Raw genomic sequence first — 17,934 nt, forward strand, 5'->3', positions numbered from 1 at the left:
GAGTGACTACATACAAACCAGCTATGAACAAAAAGAGACAGGATAAATTGGAAATAATCTACAAAAGGAAAGCACTAGCATCAAGGGGGATTTGGAAAGACTTTTTGTAGAAGGTGAGATTTAGCTGAGGGAGACAGGTTAAATGACATGCCCAGGATCCCACAGGTTAATCATTTAAAACTAGATTTGAACTAAGGTTTTCCTGACTACAAGTCCAGCACTCATAAGCTTACAAATCCTCAGATGTCAGGAATCTGGGAGCCAGAGAAACGGAGTGAGAATTTCAAGCAAGAGGGACAGCCAGTAAAAATACCTGATATTGGGAGGTAGAGGGTTAAAGAATATGTGAGAGTGAGTTAGGTGAGAATGAGAATACTGGAAGGGGAGGTAGAATCCAGAATCCCAAACAGATTTTATATTTGATTCTGGGGGTATAGGGAGCCATCAGAGTTAATGAGAGAGGGAAGTGGAATGACATCATCAGATCTATGCTTTAGAAAGATAAATGTGACAGTTGGGTAGAGGATGGACTGTATGTGTCCAAGCGGTTACATGTTTTATAGTAAAGTATCAGAATGTCTACTGGAGAATAATACACGGGAGAGGGTCATTTTAAAACCATACCTGATCTACCTGGTCCATGGTAGCTAGCTTGAGATGAAAGAAGCAATACAGAATATTTTTATATTCTTGAGTTCCTTCAGCATTGGATTTTGTATAGACTCATTCATAATCTCACTTGGTCTCCATTATGATCTGTGGCAACCAACTGATCCATAAGCATTCATTAAGCACCCACCATGGGCCAGATTTATCTACTAGAGCCAAGTACTGTGCTAGATATTGGAAATGCAAAGATAATAATGAAACAGTCTCTACCCTCAGGAAGATTACATTCTACTAGGGGAACTAACAAGTCTTTCCCTCATTAAATTCCTTAGACCAGGAGTTTCTAACATTTTAGAGGAACCTCTTCTCAGAATAATTTTTAAATGCATAAAATAAAATATATAGTTTGTAAATGAAACACATTATATTGAAACGGTTATTAAAGTATTTTTTAAAAAATAATTTCACAGACTCCAAGGTAAGATCCCTATGTCTGAGTCTCTCATTTGCCCTCATGACATTATACTTTCTATTATACTTATCTGTTTTTATATTTTTTTTCACTAATGGAATATAAACTTCTTGGAGATATGGACTGTATTATTAATAACAACAATAATAAAGCTAGCATTTATATGCCATTTCAAGGCTTACAAAGTGCTTTACAAATATTATCTCATTTTATCCTCACAGCAACCCCAAGAGGTAGGTGCTATATCCCATTTAACAAATGAGAAAACTGAGGTAGACAAATTAAGTGACTTGCTTGTCACATAGTTAAGTATCTAAAACTAAATTTAAACTCAGGTTTTTCTGACTGCAAGTCTGGCACTCATAGAATTATATACATCCTTAGCACCTAGCTATGTGCCTTGCACATAATAGTCAGTTAACAAATGCTTGTTGACTTGGATAGAACTAGGGTTAAAAAACTAATCAAATAAGACAATTCAAATCTCCCGTCATACAGGTGGTTTCTCCCTTGATATTAGTGTTGTCCTTATAAAATTACCCTCCATTTCCATTGAGTATATCTTGTATGCAGCTAGTTAAGCACTCTTTCATTAGAGTGGAAAGCTTCTGGAGGACAGGAAGTACCCTCAATATTTGATACTGTGCCCTTAATAAATGCTTGTTGACTTTTGACTGACTATGGATATACTTAAACCTGACCTATGTGTAAAAATTGGTGGTTTATCAGAATGATTTTTAAGTATCAAAGTAGTCTGTAAGCTTACATTACCTTTGGCTTATATTTGGAATTCAATACTATGAAAATAAATTATCAATAGGATGATTATTACAATCATTATTACTGCCTCTTATTACTTGTGATAGTAAAAAATAATTTACTTGATTAGAGGCAGAGGACCCAGGTCTGCCACTGACCACTCATGTGAGCGTGGGCAAGTCATTGACCCCCACCCCAATCTCATTGGTAAAATGTGAGTCTTAAATTACCTAGCTGGAAGCATCCAGATGATGCAGAACACTGGTTTTGAAGTTAGAGAGATCTGAATTCAAATGCAGCCTAAGAAACCTATTAGTTCATGATCCTGGCCAAGTCACTTAACCCCTGTCTTGGTTTGCTTAACTATAAAATGGGGATCGTAATGGAGTTTATCTCATAAGATTGTTGTCTGATCAAATGAGACAATAGTTGTAAAAGCCCTTGCACATAGTAGGTATTTCCTTCCTTTCTCACTGTCCTCAAAGGTCCTAAAGAGATGCTTTATAGAGAACCAACTCATTTTGGCTTCTATTTCAAAATGCTGAAGACTGCCTTGTATCTGCTTTTGCTCTGAAATGAAAATTAATCTTACTTCAGTCACCAAATATTCCCAAAGGACTCATTAGTAGCTCTTGCAACTTTCTCTGCTGTCTTAGTGGAAAAAATAGAGGAGGGGTGGAAGAGGAGAGGTCAAGGACAGTTCTTTTTAAGAAGTCTTTGTTCCCCTTTTTATTAGCATTTTTTTAAATGTAGAGAATGAGCCAAGAAACTAACCTCTGAAGTTTTTTTTTTTTTTTTTTGCCTATATCAGGGAATGGAGAATAGGGAAGGAAATCATGAGACTAAGCTCAGTTTAACAGTGAACAAAGGGAGAAGAGAGACAGATTGAAAACAGCTGTTAATGGCAGTTGACAGGAAATCAAGTGAGGCAATCTGGAGCCTCTAGAAGCACTGAATGGGGGATCTCAGGGGCAGAGGAAAGGAGGGAGAGGATTCCAGGCAAGGGGGATGGTGCTCAGTGCCTGGAGGAATAGCACATAGGCCAGTGTGTGGCTAGAATGTAGGGTGTGAGGAGAAAAAGAGAGTGGAAGACTGGAAGGGTGGGAAGAAGCCAAGTTGTGAACAGTTTAGCTGGCAACATGGTCCAATCGAGGTCAAGGCAAAATAGCCTGTCACTCAGTGTATCATTCTGCCTGCTCAAAGGTCAGATCCTGTGACTTATTCTTAGTAGTTCTCTCTAATCCTTCCAAGTCAGCAACACCTCCAAGAAGTAACAAATATGGGGAAACCTTCCTCCCCGACCCCACCCTCTCAGGAAAGATGGAGTGAATGCAAGATGAGTTGATTTACAGGGAAACGTAAATTCATGGATAATACAGAAGATATACAAAATCCTTATACTGGAAATGTAGCTGACTACTAGGTGACTTCCACAGATTAAGCTAGTTTTTCTTAGTTCATTTCATTGAGCAGACCCAGATATCCTCATATTTATACCATTGAACCCATTTTCAAACCCAAAATTCAGTAAGGCCTCTCATTTTTTTTTACAAAGGGAAATACAAAAAGAAGAGCTTATAGCCAGAGAAGGAAGTGGGGAAAAGACGAGGGAGGGGAGATAGAAATAATCATTTAAAAAGATAGTCATAGAAAGATTACAATACAGATAGGCAGGTGTAGCAAAGAAGGAAAGGATTTCCTTCTGTAAGGACCAGAAGATTCTTGTTGTAACTGAGACCTTAGTAAATTGCCTAGTCTCTGGGGTTGTGGGTGTCAAATGTTATCACCTGTTATCAGTAACCTTTGAAGGTCTCACTTCTTATTGCTTAAGTTTCAGCTCAAGTGCAGGAATATTAACATCTCAGCCCCCAAGGGAAAGTAGTTTTCAATGCTTTAGCAGAAGTAATATTATCTAGACAGAGTAAATAAGCCTAAATGTTCAATTCAGCTCCTAATTTACAGAGCAAGAGGTTAGATCAAATAGCATAATTATCAGAGAAATAGCATGTTGCTATGCAGAGAGACTTGGTTCTTAAAAAGAGAGGCTCTGTCCAGCTTCTAAAACTCAGTGGTTGTGGGAACAAGAATTAGATGGCTATTCACCCACCCACTTTGTGCCTGATATATATATATATATAAACCTTGGACAACTCAATTAAGCATGTTTGCCTCAGTTTCCCCACTTGTAAAAATGAACTAGAGAAAGAAATGGCAAAACACTTCAGTATCTTTCCCAAGAAAACCCCAAAGGGGTCAAGAAGAGACACCCATGACTGGACAATGGAGACCATTTAGTTTCAGCCCCTCATTTTAGAGATGAGAGAATCAAGGCCCAGGGAAATTAAGTATCAAGGTCACACAGATAGTTTGCCTCAAAAGCGGCTCTTCTGGATTGAAGGGCCACTTATCTTTCTACTGTTCCACATTTTTCTTTTAATACTCTAAGGTACAGATGAGCTGCCATACTGGGAGTTTCCCACAGCAATGAAATCTCAAGTTTGGAACCCCCCCCAAAAAAAAAATCACTGCTTTTTTAAGATGTTTAGACAATATAGATTTTTTTAGTTTCATTTTTCAAGTGTACTCCCATCTAGAGCAAATGTAAAAGGACAGTTCAGCCTCTCATAGGCTATTTGGGGGCATTATACAATTTGGGGATTTCTGTTCCCTCAAAATTACTCTCACATTTTCTCTAATTATCCAGTTTTATAGCCCTATAGCTAATTACTGGGTCCTACTGGTATTGATACTGCTTTTCTAACCAGTAATCCTGATTAAAGAAAAATGAAATGTTTGCTGTCTGGGAAGTTCTCATTATTCATTCATCTCTGTATGGATGGCATTAGAACCTTTTTGTGGCTTTAGCCCCTGTCTGCCCCAGGTTGCCTTCAGCTGCAATTGCCAGGCAGTCTAAGTGATTTTCCACCCAGCCTAGCTTCTCGGATTACTTGGAGCTCTCGGATGCTCAGATTTCTGTCTAAGTCTCCAGTCCTCTGTGGATTCCCTTCCCTATGCAGCTCTAAGTTTCCTTTTATGTGGTACAAATATAACTGCAACTCCCACATGCACAGCTTTAAGGCTTACAAAATACTTTCTTTACAACAAAATGATAATTCATGTATTATTGTCCTTACTTTACAGATGAAGGGGAAGAAGGAAGGAAATAATAAGCCTTTGTTAACCTCCTACTATGCACCATGCTCAGGCTTTACAAATATTGTCTAATTTGTAAATGAGGAACTTGAGGTTTAGAAAGATGAAGGAGTATGTCTTTTGTCTCACGTGGAACCCCTGATCCAAAACAAAATATAGGTTTGTGTAGAATAGATTCAATAATGGAGGTGTCCCCAAGACAACACTTTCGAGATCCTCCCAAACCTAATTTTGGCCATTGAAAGGAGCATACCTCTCTTAATGATTAGAGTTAATTAAAAGTAGAATTGGATAACTAGGTGGTACCGTAGTGTAGACAGTGCCAGGATTGGAGTTGGGAAGACATCTTCCTGAATTCAAATTCAGCCTGATTGTTACAAATTATGTGATCCTGGACAACGTAACTTTTTGCCTCAGATTCCTGATCTGTAAAATGAGCTTTGGAGAAGGAAATGGCAAACCATACTACCAAGAAAAAAGCACTGGAAAGAGAGGATTCTCTCTCATTTGAAATCTCCACCTCAATCTGGATGATTGCTTTTGGCAGCTGTAGAGAGGATTGTTGGCAGGTACTACTTCAAGCAGGTGGCCTCTAAGATCTTTCCCAATTTTGAGATTACATATTTGTGGAAAATGAGACTATTCCATTCTGCAAATTGAATCCTGTTTTATTTCCTTTCTTCTTTTTTTTTTCAGTTTCGATATTCTGATTGGAAAGATAAATTATTTATGGTGCTGGGCACCATCATGGCTATTGCTCATGGTTCAGGTCTCCCGCTTATGATGATAGTATTTGGAGAAATGACAGATAGCTTTGTAAATACTGCAGGAAACTTTTCTTTTCCAGGTAAGCATTTTTTTTTTTGGTTTCTTAGTCCCATTATTCATTTCCTTGATTGAAAGAATAGGTTTTTATTTCTATTGTTACCAAGTTTTTGCAGTGATTTGCCAACTTGGTTTGGCCATATTCCTGGTCTTTCCTAGATTTCACAAGCTTTCAGGAAATACCCTAAATAAAAGGAACTCTATTTTACTTTGATTTAAAAATAAATAAATGGGTTAATGGGTGAGTAGATGAATGAATGAATAAATAAATAAATGTTCATGATACATTTCCTTTGGAGGAGGAAAAATTTTCAGTCTGCCATTTAAGTGGTTCTAAAATGAAATTTTCTGTTTTGAGGATAGTGTTTCTATCTTTGTTGTTTTTAACATGTTCTAAATAATTATACAACATCCTGAACATTTTGAAAAATCAAATATTAAATTTTATGATGATGAAAATATTTTTTGCATGACAGAAGTGCTTAGCTTAGCATGTAATAAAGTATTTTTGTGTCTAGTCCATTTTCAGACTCCACTTCTTGGCTCAATTAGATATATAGAGAAACTTTAAATAGCTCATGAATAGAATCAGAATTAGACTGATTTTCCCTGGACGCTGTTTACTTAACTACCAAAGTAAATGAGCTGGTTTTACCTCATAGTTTGAATCCCTAAGGTAGATGGTCCTAATATTTTTGTGAGTCTTGAAATTCTTTAGCCTGGTGAAATCTATGCAGCCCTTCTCAGAAAAAATGTTCTTAAGTACATAAAATAAATTACATTGGATTATAAAATGAACCAATTGTATTGAAATATAGTTATCTAAATATTTTTTAAAAGGAACAAATTCAAAGATCCCGACAAAGAGCTCCTTCTGCAAGGATTATTTTGTTTTGCTTGTTTTTAGTGAGGTTTTAATGTAGTGGATTGTTCTTTAGATTGACCAAATACCGTGGTACCAAAGATTCCTCTGCTTTATCCAAACTTTCCTGGGCTTCCATGAAACCACCAAACTTTGTGGGATTCAATATATACTGCAGGGGTAGTTGAGTATAAGAAGAAAACACATTGATGGAGGAGATGTAGCTTTCCACTATAAATGATGTTTGGCATTTGATAAGGATTCTGAATGTTCTGCAGGACTTGGCTCACATTTCTGAAGACCTAGTTATCTAAGGATATGCAATGGATGGATTTTTCAATGAGCACAACTCATTGAACATTGACTCTGTTTAGGAGCGCAGTTTAATTAGCTTTAGAAAATTCAAGCTATTGAGTGTATAAACATCATTTTTAAAAATCTTTTCTAAACTGACATTTCAGTGTGTTATGATAGGATTTGTATATCATCATATAAACTTGGTTTAGGAAGAAGACTTGAAATATGTTGGGGGGGGCAAGAATCTTTTGTACCAATTATTTTGTCATTTTGTATAGAACATGGCAGCTGAAACCAAAACTGAAATTCCTTCACAGATAGGATCAATGTAAGACAAGAGTTTTAAGGAATAAGCAAAGGGATTTTCCTATTTTTTTCAAATTTCCCAAAGGATTGAAATCTAGTTATATTGCTACAAAGAAAATCTCAAAATAAGTGAGTTTCTTCTGTAAAATAATATTCCCTGTTTAGAAGAAAGAGTAAGAGAAGTTGATTTCTCTCTCTTTTTATTTCTCTGGCTTTGTCTCTCTCTCTATAATCTCTATGTAATTCTTATATTGGGATTTCAGCATTTTAATGTTTTATTATAGGGACTTCATGGTCCGATATTAAGGACCTGTGATTTTGTTGGTTGGGAAACTCCTCTGCCCATGAAGAGTGAAAGCCCTGTATAATGTAGCCTTAGGGAGCACCCTGAGGCTCAGAGGGATCATGGTAACTTGCCAATGGCTAATCTGCTATTAGATACCAGATGTGGGAGTTCAACTCCAAGGCCAGTACTATATGTCCTCCACCAAGCAGCTTTTGGTTAGAACTTGCTATTTTGTATTTTTATCAGACATTTGGCTACACAAACATCTGAGATGTTTTAATCCAGACCAGCAAGGTGGCTCACTTGTTATTTTTTTTATCAAGTTGCAGACAGTGTAACAACAGCACAAACACAAATAGTTTTGAATGTGGGGAGTAAAAAAGGTAGCATTCAAAGATGACCACAGCATGTGATTTTGACTTTGATGAATTCACTTAACCAGCAATTATTTATCATCAAGCTGGAACACTTCTACCATATCTGAATATTCAAATTAGTTCAGCTATTTTTCACTAGACTCTATTTGTGGCATATGATTGGAGGCAGACTAGTGTAGTAAAAAAAATTAATTAATAAATCAATAAATATTGATTAAATATCTACAATATTCAAGATACTGTAGTAAGTACCAGATTTAGATTTGGGCCTGAAAAACTTGGGTTTTCTTCCCAGTTTTTTGGTTAAGATTTCTTAACCTCTCTGACCCTCAGTTTCTTAAAAGTGAGCTCTTATTGTTGGAATTGGATCTCCTTTATTTGGTAGGTGGCGGTGATTTGCAATTTGAACAAAATCAAGTAGAGGCCTTTTTCAGGAAGAGCTAATGAAGTTATCATCAATACCAACCGAATGTGGTCTGGGAAAATGTCCTGGGAAAAGCACAATGCAAGTGCTTTTTTGTTTCAACTAGGTCTCACATACATAAAAATTCATGCAGATGTGCTCTTTCTCTGGTTCTGAGCTTTGAGATTCTATGTGTGGACTAGTGTTGGGAATTGACCCAGAATGCTTTAAATGTTCAAGTTCCTATTTCTAATAGTATCTGACTATAGTCATTACTTATTTAGGTAAGCTCTTATTTTCAATTTAACAAACATGTAATGCCAGCTATATACAGAACACTGTGCTATATACTAAAGGAGAAATTAAATTGAGATAAAACAATTCTTACCCTCATGGAGTTTATAGTCTAATAGCTCTTGTGTATATGGTACTTATATAGAAATATGAAATTGAGAGAGCACTACAGATTTTGAGTCCTATACAATGTGAGGATAGTCAAAACCATGTGAGTACATGAGATTATCCAGAAAGAAAAGAAAATTGGAGGAAAGGATGGGCAAAGGCAAATTCCTAAGGGTACTCTCATTAAGGGTTGTCAAAAGATGAGTTAACAAAAGAGACAGAGAAATATAGACTGATAGGAGATAAAACAAGAAAGTTTGATGCCTAAAGTCAAAGAAAGAATGATTTTCCAGTGTGAGATAGTGGTGACACACTGCAGATTAGCCTGGCAACAGACCTGGCAAAATTAAAGGATTCAATAAATATTATCCTTATGTTTTTTGGAAAAAATTCATTGTAGCCAGAGAACATGATCTCTGGCATATGTGCATATGTTAAAGGGACCAAGCTTGAACTGATCTATCCAACCAGAATCAAGAGTACAGTATACAGTAAAAGGAAATTATCCTTTTGCTGCCTTTTCTTCATGTTGTTTAGCATCACTGAAGGGAGGATAATGCTAGAGAAAAGTTTAAATGGGGAAGCACTACATCTAGTGCTTTGGCCTAGGGATAAATATTGGCTTTCTCTCTTTTTCCCTGACTATTTTTCTTTCTTTTTTGTGTGAGAGGGTTGGGATGGAACTAGGGGGAAGAAATAGATATGAATATAAACCATTAACCTATCTGTTGAATGATGATTTAAAAATATAAAACCAGGAAATATTCTTATTTTAATAAACTTTAGTTTATTTATGTCATCTTCATTTCTGATTTTTTTCTTCTTTCCCTCCACTATACAGTATAATGAAGAATAAAAATGAGAGAGAAAATAGTCTAGCAAACTCACCCAATGATAACCATACCACAAGATACATGCCTTAAGAAAATATTATCATTTTTGCTCATTTTAATAGCAAATGTCCCATTTGTGATCTTGTCCCATTTGTATTCTAAATTATACATTTGCTTTGAGGAATAAGGATGGAGAACTGGGTTCTGATACAAGATCTCCTAATTAGCTTTAGGTTTATTTCTTAACTTTAAAAAGTTAACAATGGGAAAGTCAAACTTTCTTTACTCCTTTACCTGTAAAATGAAACTGTTGGGCTAAAGTTATGGACTTCTATAAATATAGAATGGAATTGAAAGTCAGTAGACTTCTGTACTTTCCAAAGTCATTACTAAGTTACCTTTGGGTATAGTTCATCTAGCATTGTTGTGCTTCAAACTCTGATAACCTTATTCCTTCTTACTCTACTAGATGTAGTATGGTAGGAGCTACAGATTACCTGGAAAGTGCTTGAAAATCTCCCCCTTCTCATTGCCATGAAAGCCACTTTTTAATTATAGCAAGGGAGGAATCAAAAATCATTATCTTTTATTTTTGGTGATAGATCAATTTATTTTTCTCCCAATGTCCATACCTCTCCCACATCCTGAAATGCCTTTGTGATTTTTTTTTTAAAGACAGCTCTAGAGATCACAAATAAATAGCACAGGAGAATTGAGGAAGATTTTGTCTTCCCTGTTCTATGTCTATTGTAACATATTTCCCCAAACCCTTGAGGTCACTTCTTCATGGTGAACTTGTATTTGCAAAGAGAAAACTTCATTTTGCTTAGAGCATATGAACTATAAAATCTTCTAGCTTTTAAGTATTTAAACTCCAAGCAGGTGTTTACTTTGCTTGTTGCTGTTGTTTTAAATTGAGAATGGTGTCTACTGTACACACTGATAGCCAGTGATTTTGAAACTATCGATGCCAGTTTTTTGTAGATCAAACTTTTAAAAATGTCTTCTGTTAATTTCTTTTTATTTAGTAAATTTTTCTTTGGCGATGTTAAATCCAGCCAGAATTCTGGAGGAAGAAATGACCAGGTAATTGGCTAACATATGTGTATTCAAACTGTACTTATATAAATGTAGTTTCAAGAGAATGAGATATACATGCTATACTTTATCCAAGATGAGAGAACATAGAGATTAACAATCAAACCAACTTGGCTTACTCATGAATTTTAGTGTTCTAGAAGATTTCTGTGTTAGTCACAGGGAATGTTATAAAAATTAAAGAAAACTATTTCATAATTTATTTAACAATAATCTTTTTTGAAAAAGTAATGCTACAAAGTTAGAATCTGTATCTGTTTGAAAATATCATTATTGAAAAATAAGATATTTTATTTGATTTTATTTTATAACATGTCTTTAATATTTCCCAAATAGGATTATCAAATCAAAAGAGTTATATACCTTGCATACAGTCGGTGCCCAATAAATATTGTTTAATTTAATTTTAACCTTCCTATAGGTACAACTTCCTTGGCTAACAATATTTTATTGGACTTAATTTTTTGTAAACATAAATTCTCCTTCAACCTTATGATCTGATTTGCCAAATTAAAAAAATTAAAATTAAAAAAAGTTCAGTTTTTCCACTGATTCATTTTAGGACTCTAAAATGGTCTCTCTCTTGGGCCCTCACTCTTATTAATAAAAACATGAATCATTATAAGGAGTAAATATCATAGGACTTACCCACACATACAGAAAATTATTGTGAGAAATAATCTCTCAATACAATTATGAAATTTTTCAAATACAGAAAATGTAGAGATGACAATAAATTATCAATAACAGACTAAATGATGTCATTGCTTTGTTGATATCCACTTTCCAGGCAATGAAGAACACCTGCAGCTATATATCAGTCATCTCGACTTTACTCCCTCAATTTTCCCACAGACCAAATTGTCTTGAGTAACAATTGAATTGAAAATTAAATGAAGCATTTAGCTAATTTGAAAATAATCTGCTGAAAGATAATTGTATAAAGATGTATGCATATATTGGGTTTAACATATATTTCTACCAGGTTTAACATATATCGGACTACTTGCCATCTAGGGGAGGGGGTGGGGAAAGGGGGGAAATTGGAACACAAGGTTCTACAAAGGTTAATGTTGAAGAATTATCCATGCATATGTTTTGAAAAATAAAAAGCTTTAATAAAGAAAAAATGGTTTTTAAAAAGAAGGAAAACAACCTGCTGAATTCAGTCAATAAATATAAAACATTGATTGAATTCATTTGGTTGTTTGCAAATATAGAAATTTCCAGATCCACAGAGAAATCATTGATTTTCACATTTAAGGACTGGATAGCTTGAGTTATATGAAGACGAAGAAGAAGAAGAAGAAGGAGGAGGAGGAGGAAGAAGAGGAAAAAGGAGGAGGAAGAAGGAGGAAAAAGGAGAAGGAAGAAGGAGGAGGAGGGGGAAGAAGAAGGAGGAAGAGGAGGAGGAGGAAGAAGAAGAAGAAGAAAGAGAAAGAAATAAAGAAAGGAAGGAAGGAAGGAGGTAAAGAAGAAAGGAAGGAAGAAAGAAAGAAAGAGAAAAGAAACTCTCTGCTCATGTCCCCCCAATTGTCCTGGAACTGAACTTCTTTCCTTTGTGAGGGTAACTCTATCCCATAGGACTGCTTTTTAACTCAAGGTGGACTATCTGAGAAATAGGGGGTAAAAACTCTTTCAGAGTGGGAACAGTGTGATGCTGCAACAATGATGTTAGCTCTAGTGATGAACAACTTTTTTTTATTATCTTGGACATGTCATAAAAACATCCTGAGCCTTAGTTTGTACATCTATAAAATAGGGCACCAGAGGATTCTTCTGAGTTTCTTTCTGACTCCAGATCTGCAATCCCACAGACTCCTGTGGAGTTGGTAATAGAGGAGGGAAAGCATCAAGATTTTTTTGTTTGAAGTATAGATGGCTTAGGGTATCAATCCCCTCATGTTAGTGCATTATGGATAATTTTAAAGTATTAAATGAATAAAATCATAGCAAAATAGGAATAAAGTAGAGATAAAATAGATTAAATGGGGAAGGAGGGGGAGAGGGGAATCTGACACAAAGATCTGACACAAAAAGCCAAACTTTTTGTCTAAATTAAAATGTCAAAGTTGTCAGCAAATGCTGTGAATAAACAAGCATTCAATTCCTTCTCAATAGGTGAAAACCTTAAGGGACAAGGTCAGAGACAGCACTCCTTACGTTGGTGGTTATTTCTAAATCCCTAAAGGGATTTTCACCAGAAGCTTGTCCCTCAAGCCAGCAGACATATTTGTTCTGGAAAGAAAAGAGACAAGGTATAATCACCTAAAAGTAGTTTGAGCTGATCTTCTAATGAAATCAGTTGCATATAGAATTGAACTAAAGAAAATAACTGTGCTTCTGATTTGTCTTCATAGTTAAGTCTACTAAAGACACAGTCAAATTTTCCATTAAAAACAAAATGTTTTACTGTGGTGCACAAATGTAGGATTGGAATTCATGTAAATAAAAATACCTACATATAGAAACACACATATGCACATACATGCATACATATGACCATGATCCTTAAATTGAATAAATTCCAATTAGTTGGTCAACTAAAAATATTCATTGCACACCTACTGTGGGCTGAGTTCTCTGAGGACTTCAAAGAGGTATGAGATGTCATCCATAGCCTCAAGAATGTTATGATTTAAGTTAAATCTACAGCTTAAGAGACAGGGGTCTATTACATGAACTGATGCTTAGTGAAGTGAGCGGGACCAGGAGATCATTATATACTCCAACAACAATACTACATGATGATCAATTCTGATGAACATGGCCCTCTTCAACAATGAGATGAACCAAATCAGTTCCAATAGAGCAGTAATGAACTGAACCAGCTACACCCAGCGAAAGAACTCTGAGAGATGACTATGAACCACTACATAGAATTCTCAATCCCTCTATTTTTGTCCACCTGCATTTTTGATTTCCTTCACAGGTTAATTGTACACTATTTCAAAGTTTGATTCTTTTTGTACAGCAAAATAACTGTTTGGATATTTATACATATATTGTATTTAACTTATACTTTAACATATTTAACATGTATTAGTCAACCTGCCATCTGGGGGAGGGGATGGGGGAAGGAAGGGAAAAGTTGGAACAAAAGGTTTTGCCACTGTTAATGCTGAAAAATTACCCATGCATATATCTTGTAAATAAAAAGCTATTATAATAATAAAAAAGAGACAGGGGCCTATGAACAAATAACCTTGTTGAAGAATGAAGAAATGATCATGTAGACCAGATAATGAGTGGCAAAAGAGGAAGTTGGTGAAGAATATTCAAGACAGTATGATGATGACTAGAAAACTTCTGACCCCATGAGAATTATTCATAAGCAATCTATCCATTTTCTCATTGCAGCCTCATCATGGAAACATATATCCTCCAATCAATAAACAAGCACTTGTAAACACCTAACTGGTATAAGGCACTTGGAATATAATGACAAAAATTATCCATTCCCTCCAAGTAATTTATGACTTATGTCCTTTTGAGATGGCTGTGCCTATTGATTGTAACTAATCCCAGATATGTGAAAGAAAAGTGAAAAATTCAGTTAATAATCAGGATGATTCCAAATATCATGGACAATTATCTACTGAACTTTTACTGAATTTGTGTCAGAATGCTCTGACTCATTGTCATCATCATCATATTACTTCTTTTCATGGAACAACCAATATTTGTCATCGTATACAAAAACAAGAAAAAGAATGGTAACTGGAATTTTACCTAGAAATTCTTGAATGAAACTGATTTCTTCAATATTAAGAATCTGCCTTGCATCTTTGGAGAAATTTTATTTCATTTTTCATCTGGACCTATGATGAACCTTAATTTTCACATCTATTAAATGAGGGCATCAGAGGATTGGACATCCACTGAGTTTCTTTCTGGCTCTAGATCTGGGATCCCACAAACTCCTATGGGGTTGGTAAAAGAGGAAGGGAGGCATCAAATATGTGTATAAAGTAACAATATGAAAACAGTAAAAAGACATGGAAACTGCTTTCACCAAAATACAGACCAGCAATTCATCTGTAACTTAGAGTTTTAGAATTGCCTAGTGCATTGAAAAAAGGTGAACTAATAGTCAAGCAATGGAGGCAAGACCTGTATTCCTGATGCCCAGATTAGTTCTCTGCTTAGGATATTTCTCCTGCCTTTTGTATTGTATTTTTCTTCACACCAATATTGAAGAAAATTGAATATGATTTTTTAACATGATAATGTTAGTACATGGTACCTTAGAATTCATTTTCTTCAAATGTAGGTCATAACCCCACATGGGATTCCATAATTGAATGTGAGAGTTGTGAAATTATGATTTATTATCAGTAAATGTTTGATTTGTATACCTGTTTCATATATCTACATACCCAGGGTCACATAAAAATTTCTTGGGTAAAAAGATATCATGAGTGGAAAAAGTTTAAGAAACTTTGCCTTCGAATATTTGACTATTCCCTTAGATCTATCTACAAAGTACCTAAACATCTTTATAAGACTTATTAGCAAGGGAATTCCCCAATCAATAAACCAGGAACTATGAATTGATCTAGGTGTGGTAAATCTCCAAGTCCCTTCCTGCTTCTATCCTCCCACCCTCAGTCCTTCAGAACTGTATCCTCAATATCAGCATTGATGCTTTGCTTGGCAGCCTCTCAGCCATCCCTTTGTTGAACATTTTAGGAAATTCAGAGGTTGCTTTTCTTCTCTATAGGGCCAAAACCTTCTGTGTTAGTACCTCTTCGTTTTTGAAATATCTTATTGTTCCAGCAAACCAATAGAGGTTAGGAAGAATATGAAATTCAAAAGCCTACTTCCTCCAGATCTTCTCTAACAGATATATAGGGTATCAGAGCTCACCTACCAACAACCTCATAGGTAAGAAATTTAATTTGAAGGATACATTTCTTTGATGAGTCCTTCTTTTCAAGATGTAACTCAAGTGACATCTTCTCCATGAAGTCTTCCCTGAGTCCCCCAACCCCTAATAGCCTTCTTCCCAGACTTCCTTTTATATAACTACTTTGTCTACATATTTATTTACTTTCTATTCATGTAGACATATTTTTAATATGTACTTGCCTCCTCATTTAGAATGTAAGCTTGATGTCTGTGGAGATTACTTCATCCAGTTTACTTATAACTACGGCATACAATACTTAGTCCATTGCAGATACTTACTGAGTATTTACTAAGTGAGTCATTGGACACAAAAGTGCACAGGGGTATCTAGAGAAGTCTGATCACATTACTACTGGAATGTAGAGGCTAATTTTATTCTAATTATTCTTAGAGGAACAGAATCAGAAATGCAGGACAGGGATGAAGCTTCCTTCTCAGTAAATGTCCATTCCTAGAGGGTCAGCATCCTGAGATTTCTTGGAACTTCTTTATTTGATGACTCTTTTAGAATCCAGACCTCATAGCTATATCTAAGGTATAGAACAAAAGGCCAATGCTCCGAATCCTATGCTTTGGGAGTCCTTTGCTCCCATAGGAAGCATGTAGAATTGAGATTGACCTGGCAGTCTACACTCAAGGGTAGGCTGGGACTGACTGCTTGGCAACAGTGTCCTCCCCTTCCTGCTCTATTCCCCATGGAATCAGGAGTTAGAGTTGTAAAAGAGTTGAACTCCCTCATTTTACACATGATAAAATGGAGACCAAAAGAATCTAAGTGAATTGCCACCCAATTGATAAATAGAAGAACTGGGATTTCAATTCAGATTCTGACTTCATGTCACGAGCTTTTTCTTTGAGCAAATCACTGGTATTTTCAGCCTGTATACTGCCTTTTTGGGAATGAAAAGGCATTTAATAAAAGCTTATCATATACCAGGCATTGTTCTTTGCATCAAGGACATGCATAAAAGATATAAAAATGATAACATGTTCCAATTATATCGATGTATTCTGCTGCTTTGGAATGTGAGTTTAGGAGATGAGGAAAGGTGTGTGACTGAATCTCCTGGGTATCCAGATAGTTTTGAGACCTTAGCTTTTCCTATCAGGGCCTTCTAAAAGGTAGACCTCTAACACTGCTCCAGATATACATGGCTCATCTCCTCATGAAACAGGGGAGTAATTTACATACACTGGACTTACTGAAGAAGATATATGTGGTGACATGAAAAGAACATTGGACTGGAAGATTGGACATAGTTCTAAATACCAAGGTAATATTGGACAAGTCAGTTAATCTCCCTTGGCCTCCATACCCTATGCCTGGAATACTTTTCTCCTTACCTTCATCTCATAGAACTGATCTCTTCATTCAAGATGCAGTTCAACATGAAGATCTTCTTGAGTTCCTCAGCTATTAGCACCCTCCTTCCCTAACTACCTTGTATTTAACTATTTTGTATGAATTTATTCATTAAATTTATTCTATGTATACTTATATTATCTGTGGTGCATTTGTTGTTTCTCCCTTTAAAATGCAAACTTCTTGTGAATAAGGATTATTTTATTCATTGTATTTGTATAGCCAACACCCACCTTGTGCTGAGCACATAGTTTAATAAATGCTTGTTTATTTATTAAACGACTCAACCCAAATCAAAGTATCATTAATGGGCAAAGCTAGAACTGGAACCTAGCTTGATGTCTTAGGATTTTTGATCCAACCACCTATTCCAAGCTCCTTTTCAGAAAAAGAGGAGATTGGATGTCTAAGGTTCCTTCCAAGTCTTAATTCTATTATTCTGTCCATTAAGAGCCTTAAGCATGCTCTCCATTAAATGTCCATTGGTATCTGTTTGCCAGGATTTCTCTTGCTATGCAGGACACTAAGGGAGTCAGACTTGAGCATGAGGGAGATGCTGTATTTGGCTCTAGAGGGAAGTGGATGCATTCCAGGCCTTAGTCAGCTGAATTTAATACCACAGCCATTGACAGGCCTTAGTTCTCAGCTCAATCATGAACTTCCTGCATTATTGGCCTGGAAATGATAAAAAAAAAAAAAGGTATCTGTCAAATGTGATAAAAGAAATCACTTAGCACTTAAATAGTATCATATAGTCCAATATGTAACATATCAGCTTCCTGTTCTCAAGAAACAACTATGTAAAATTCATTTGGGGGCCCATTCTCTTGAATTCAATTCCTTACTCTACAAGAAACATTTCCAACAACTAATCACTTTCTGGGGATGGAAGAAGTCACCATATGTTCTTTTCTGATGTTATTTCTAAAGAAAAAAAGGCAAGTATAAAACTGAGAAAGCAGGATGTAACCAATTGAA

At 35.6% G+C, this 17,934-nt stretch overlaps 1 protein-coding gene across 7 annotated transcripts in view; it reads left to right on the plus strand.

The window, feature by feature from the left end:
• The window catches only part of LOC127564407 (phosphatidylcholine translocator ABCB4), a 111,160-nt gene that overhangs the window by 17,957 nt on the left and 75,269 nt on the right, over positions 1–17,934 (plus strand). For 6 of the 7 annotated variants that reach the window (XR_007954257.1, XR_007954256.1, XM_052000914.1 and 3 more), the window contains exons 4-5: positions 5,690–5,840; positions 10,613–10,670. Coding sequence is in view for 5 of the 7 variants with exons in the window: in XM_052000914.1 (XP_051856874.1) it covers positions 5,690–5,840; positions 10,613–10,670 (209 nt within the window). In the remaining 2 variants the exon portion in view is untranslated. Of the gene's footprint in view, positions 1–5,482; positions 5,563–5,689; positions 5,841–10,612; positions 10,671–17,934 lie in introns of those variants that run through there. The other variant, XM_052000916.1, reaches the window with a different exon arrangement.

The sequence above is a fragment of the Antechinus flavipes genome, chromosome 5 (genome assembly GCF_016432865.1).
Source record: "Antechinus flavipes isolate AdamAnt ecotype Samford, QLD, Australia chromosome 5, AdamAnt_v2, whole genome shotgun sequence".
In the NCBI taxonomy this organism is placed as follows: domain Eukaryota; kingdom Metazoa; phylum Chordata; class Mammalia; order Dasyuromorphia; family Dasyuridae; genus Antechinus; species Antechinus flavipes.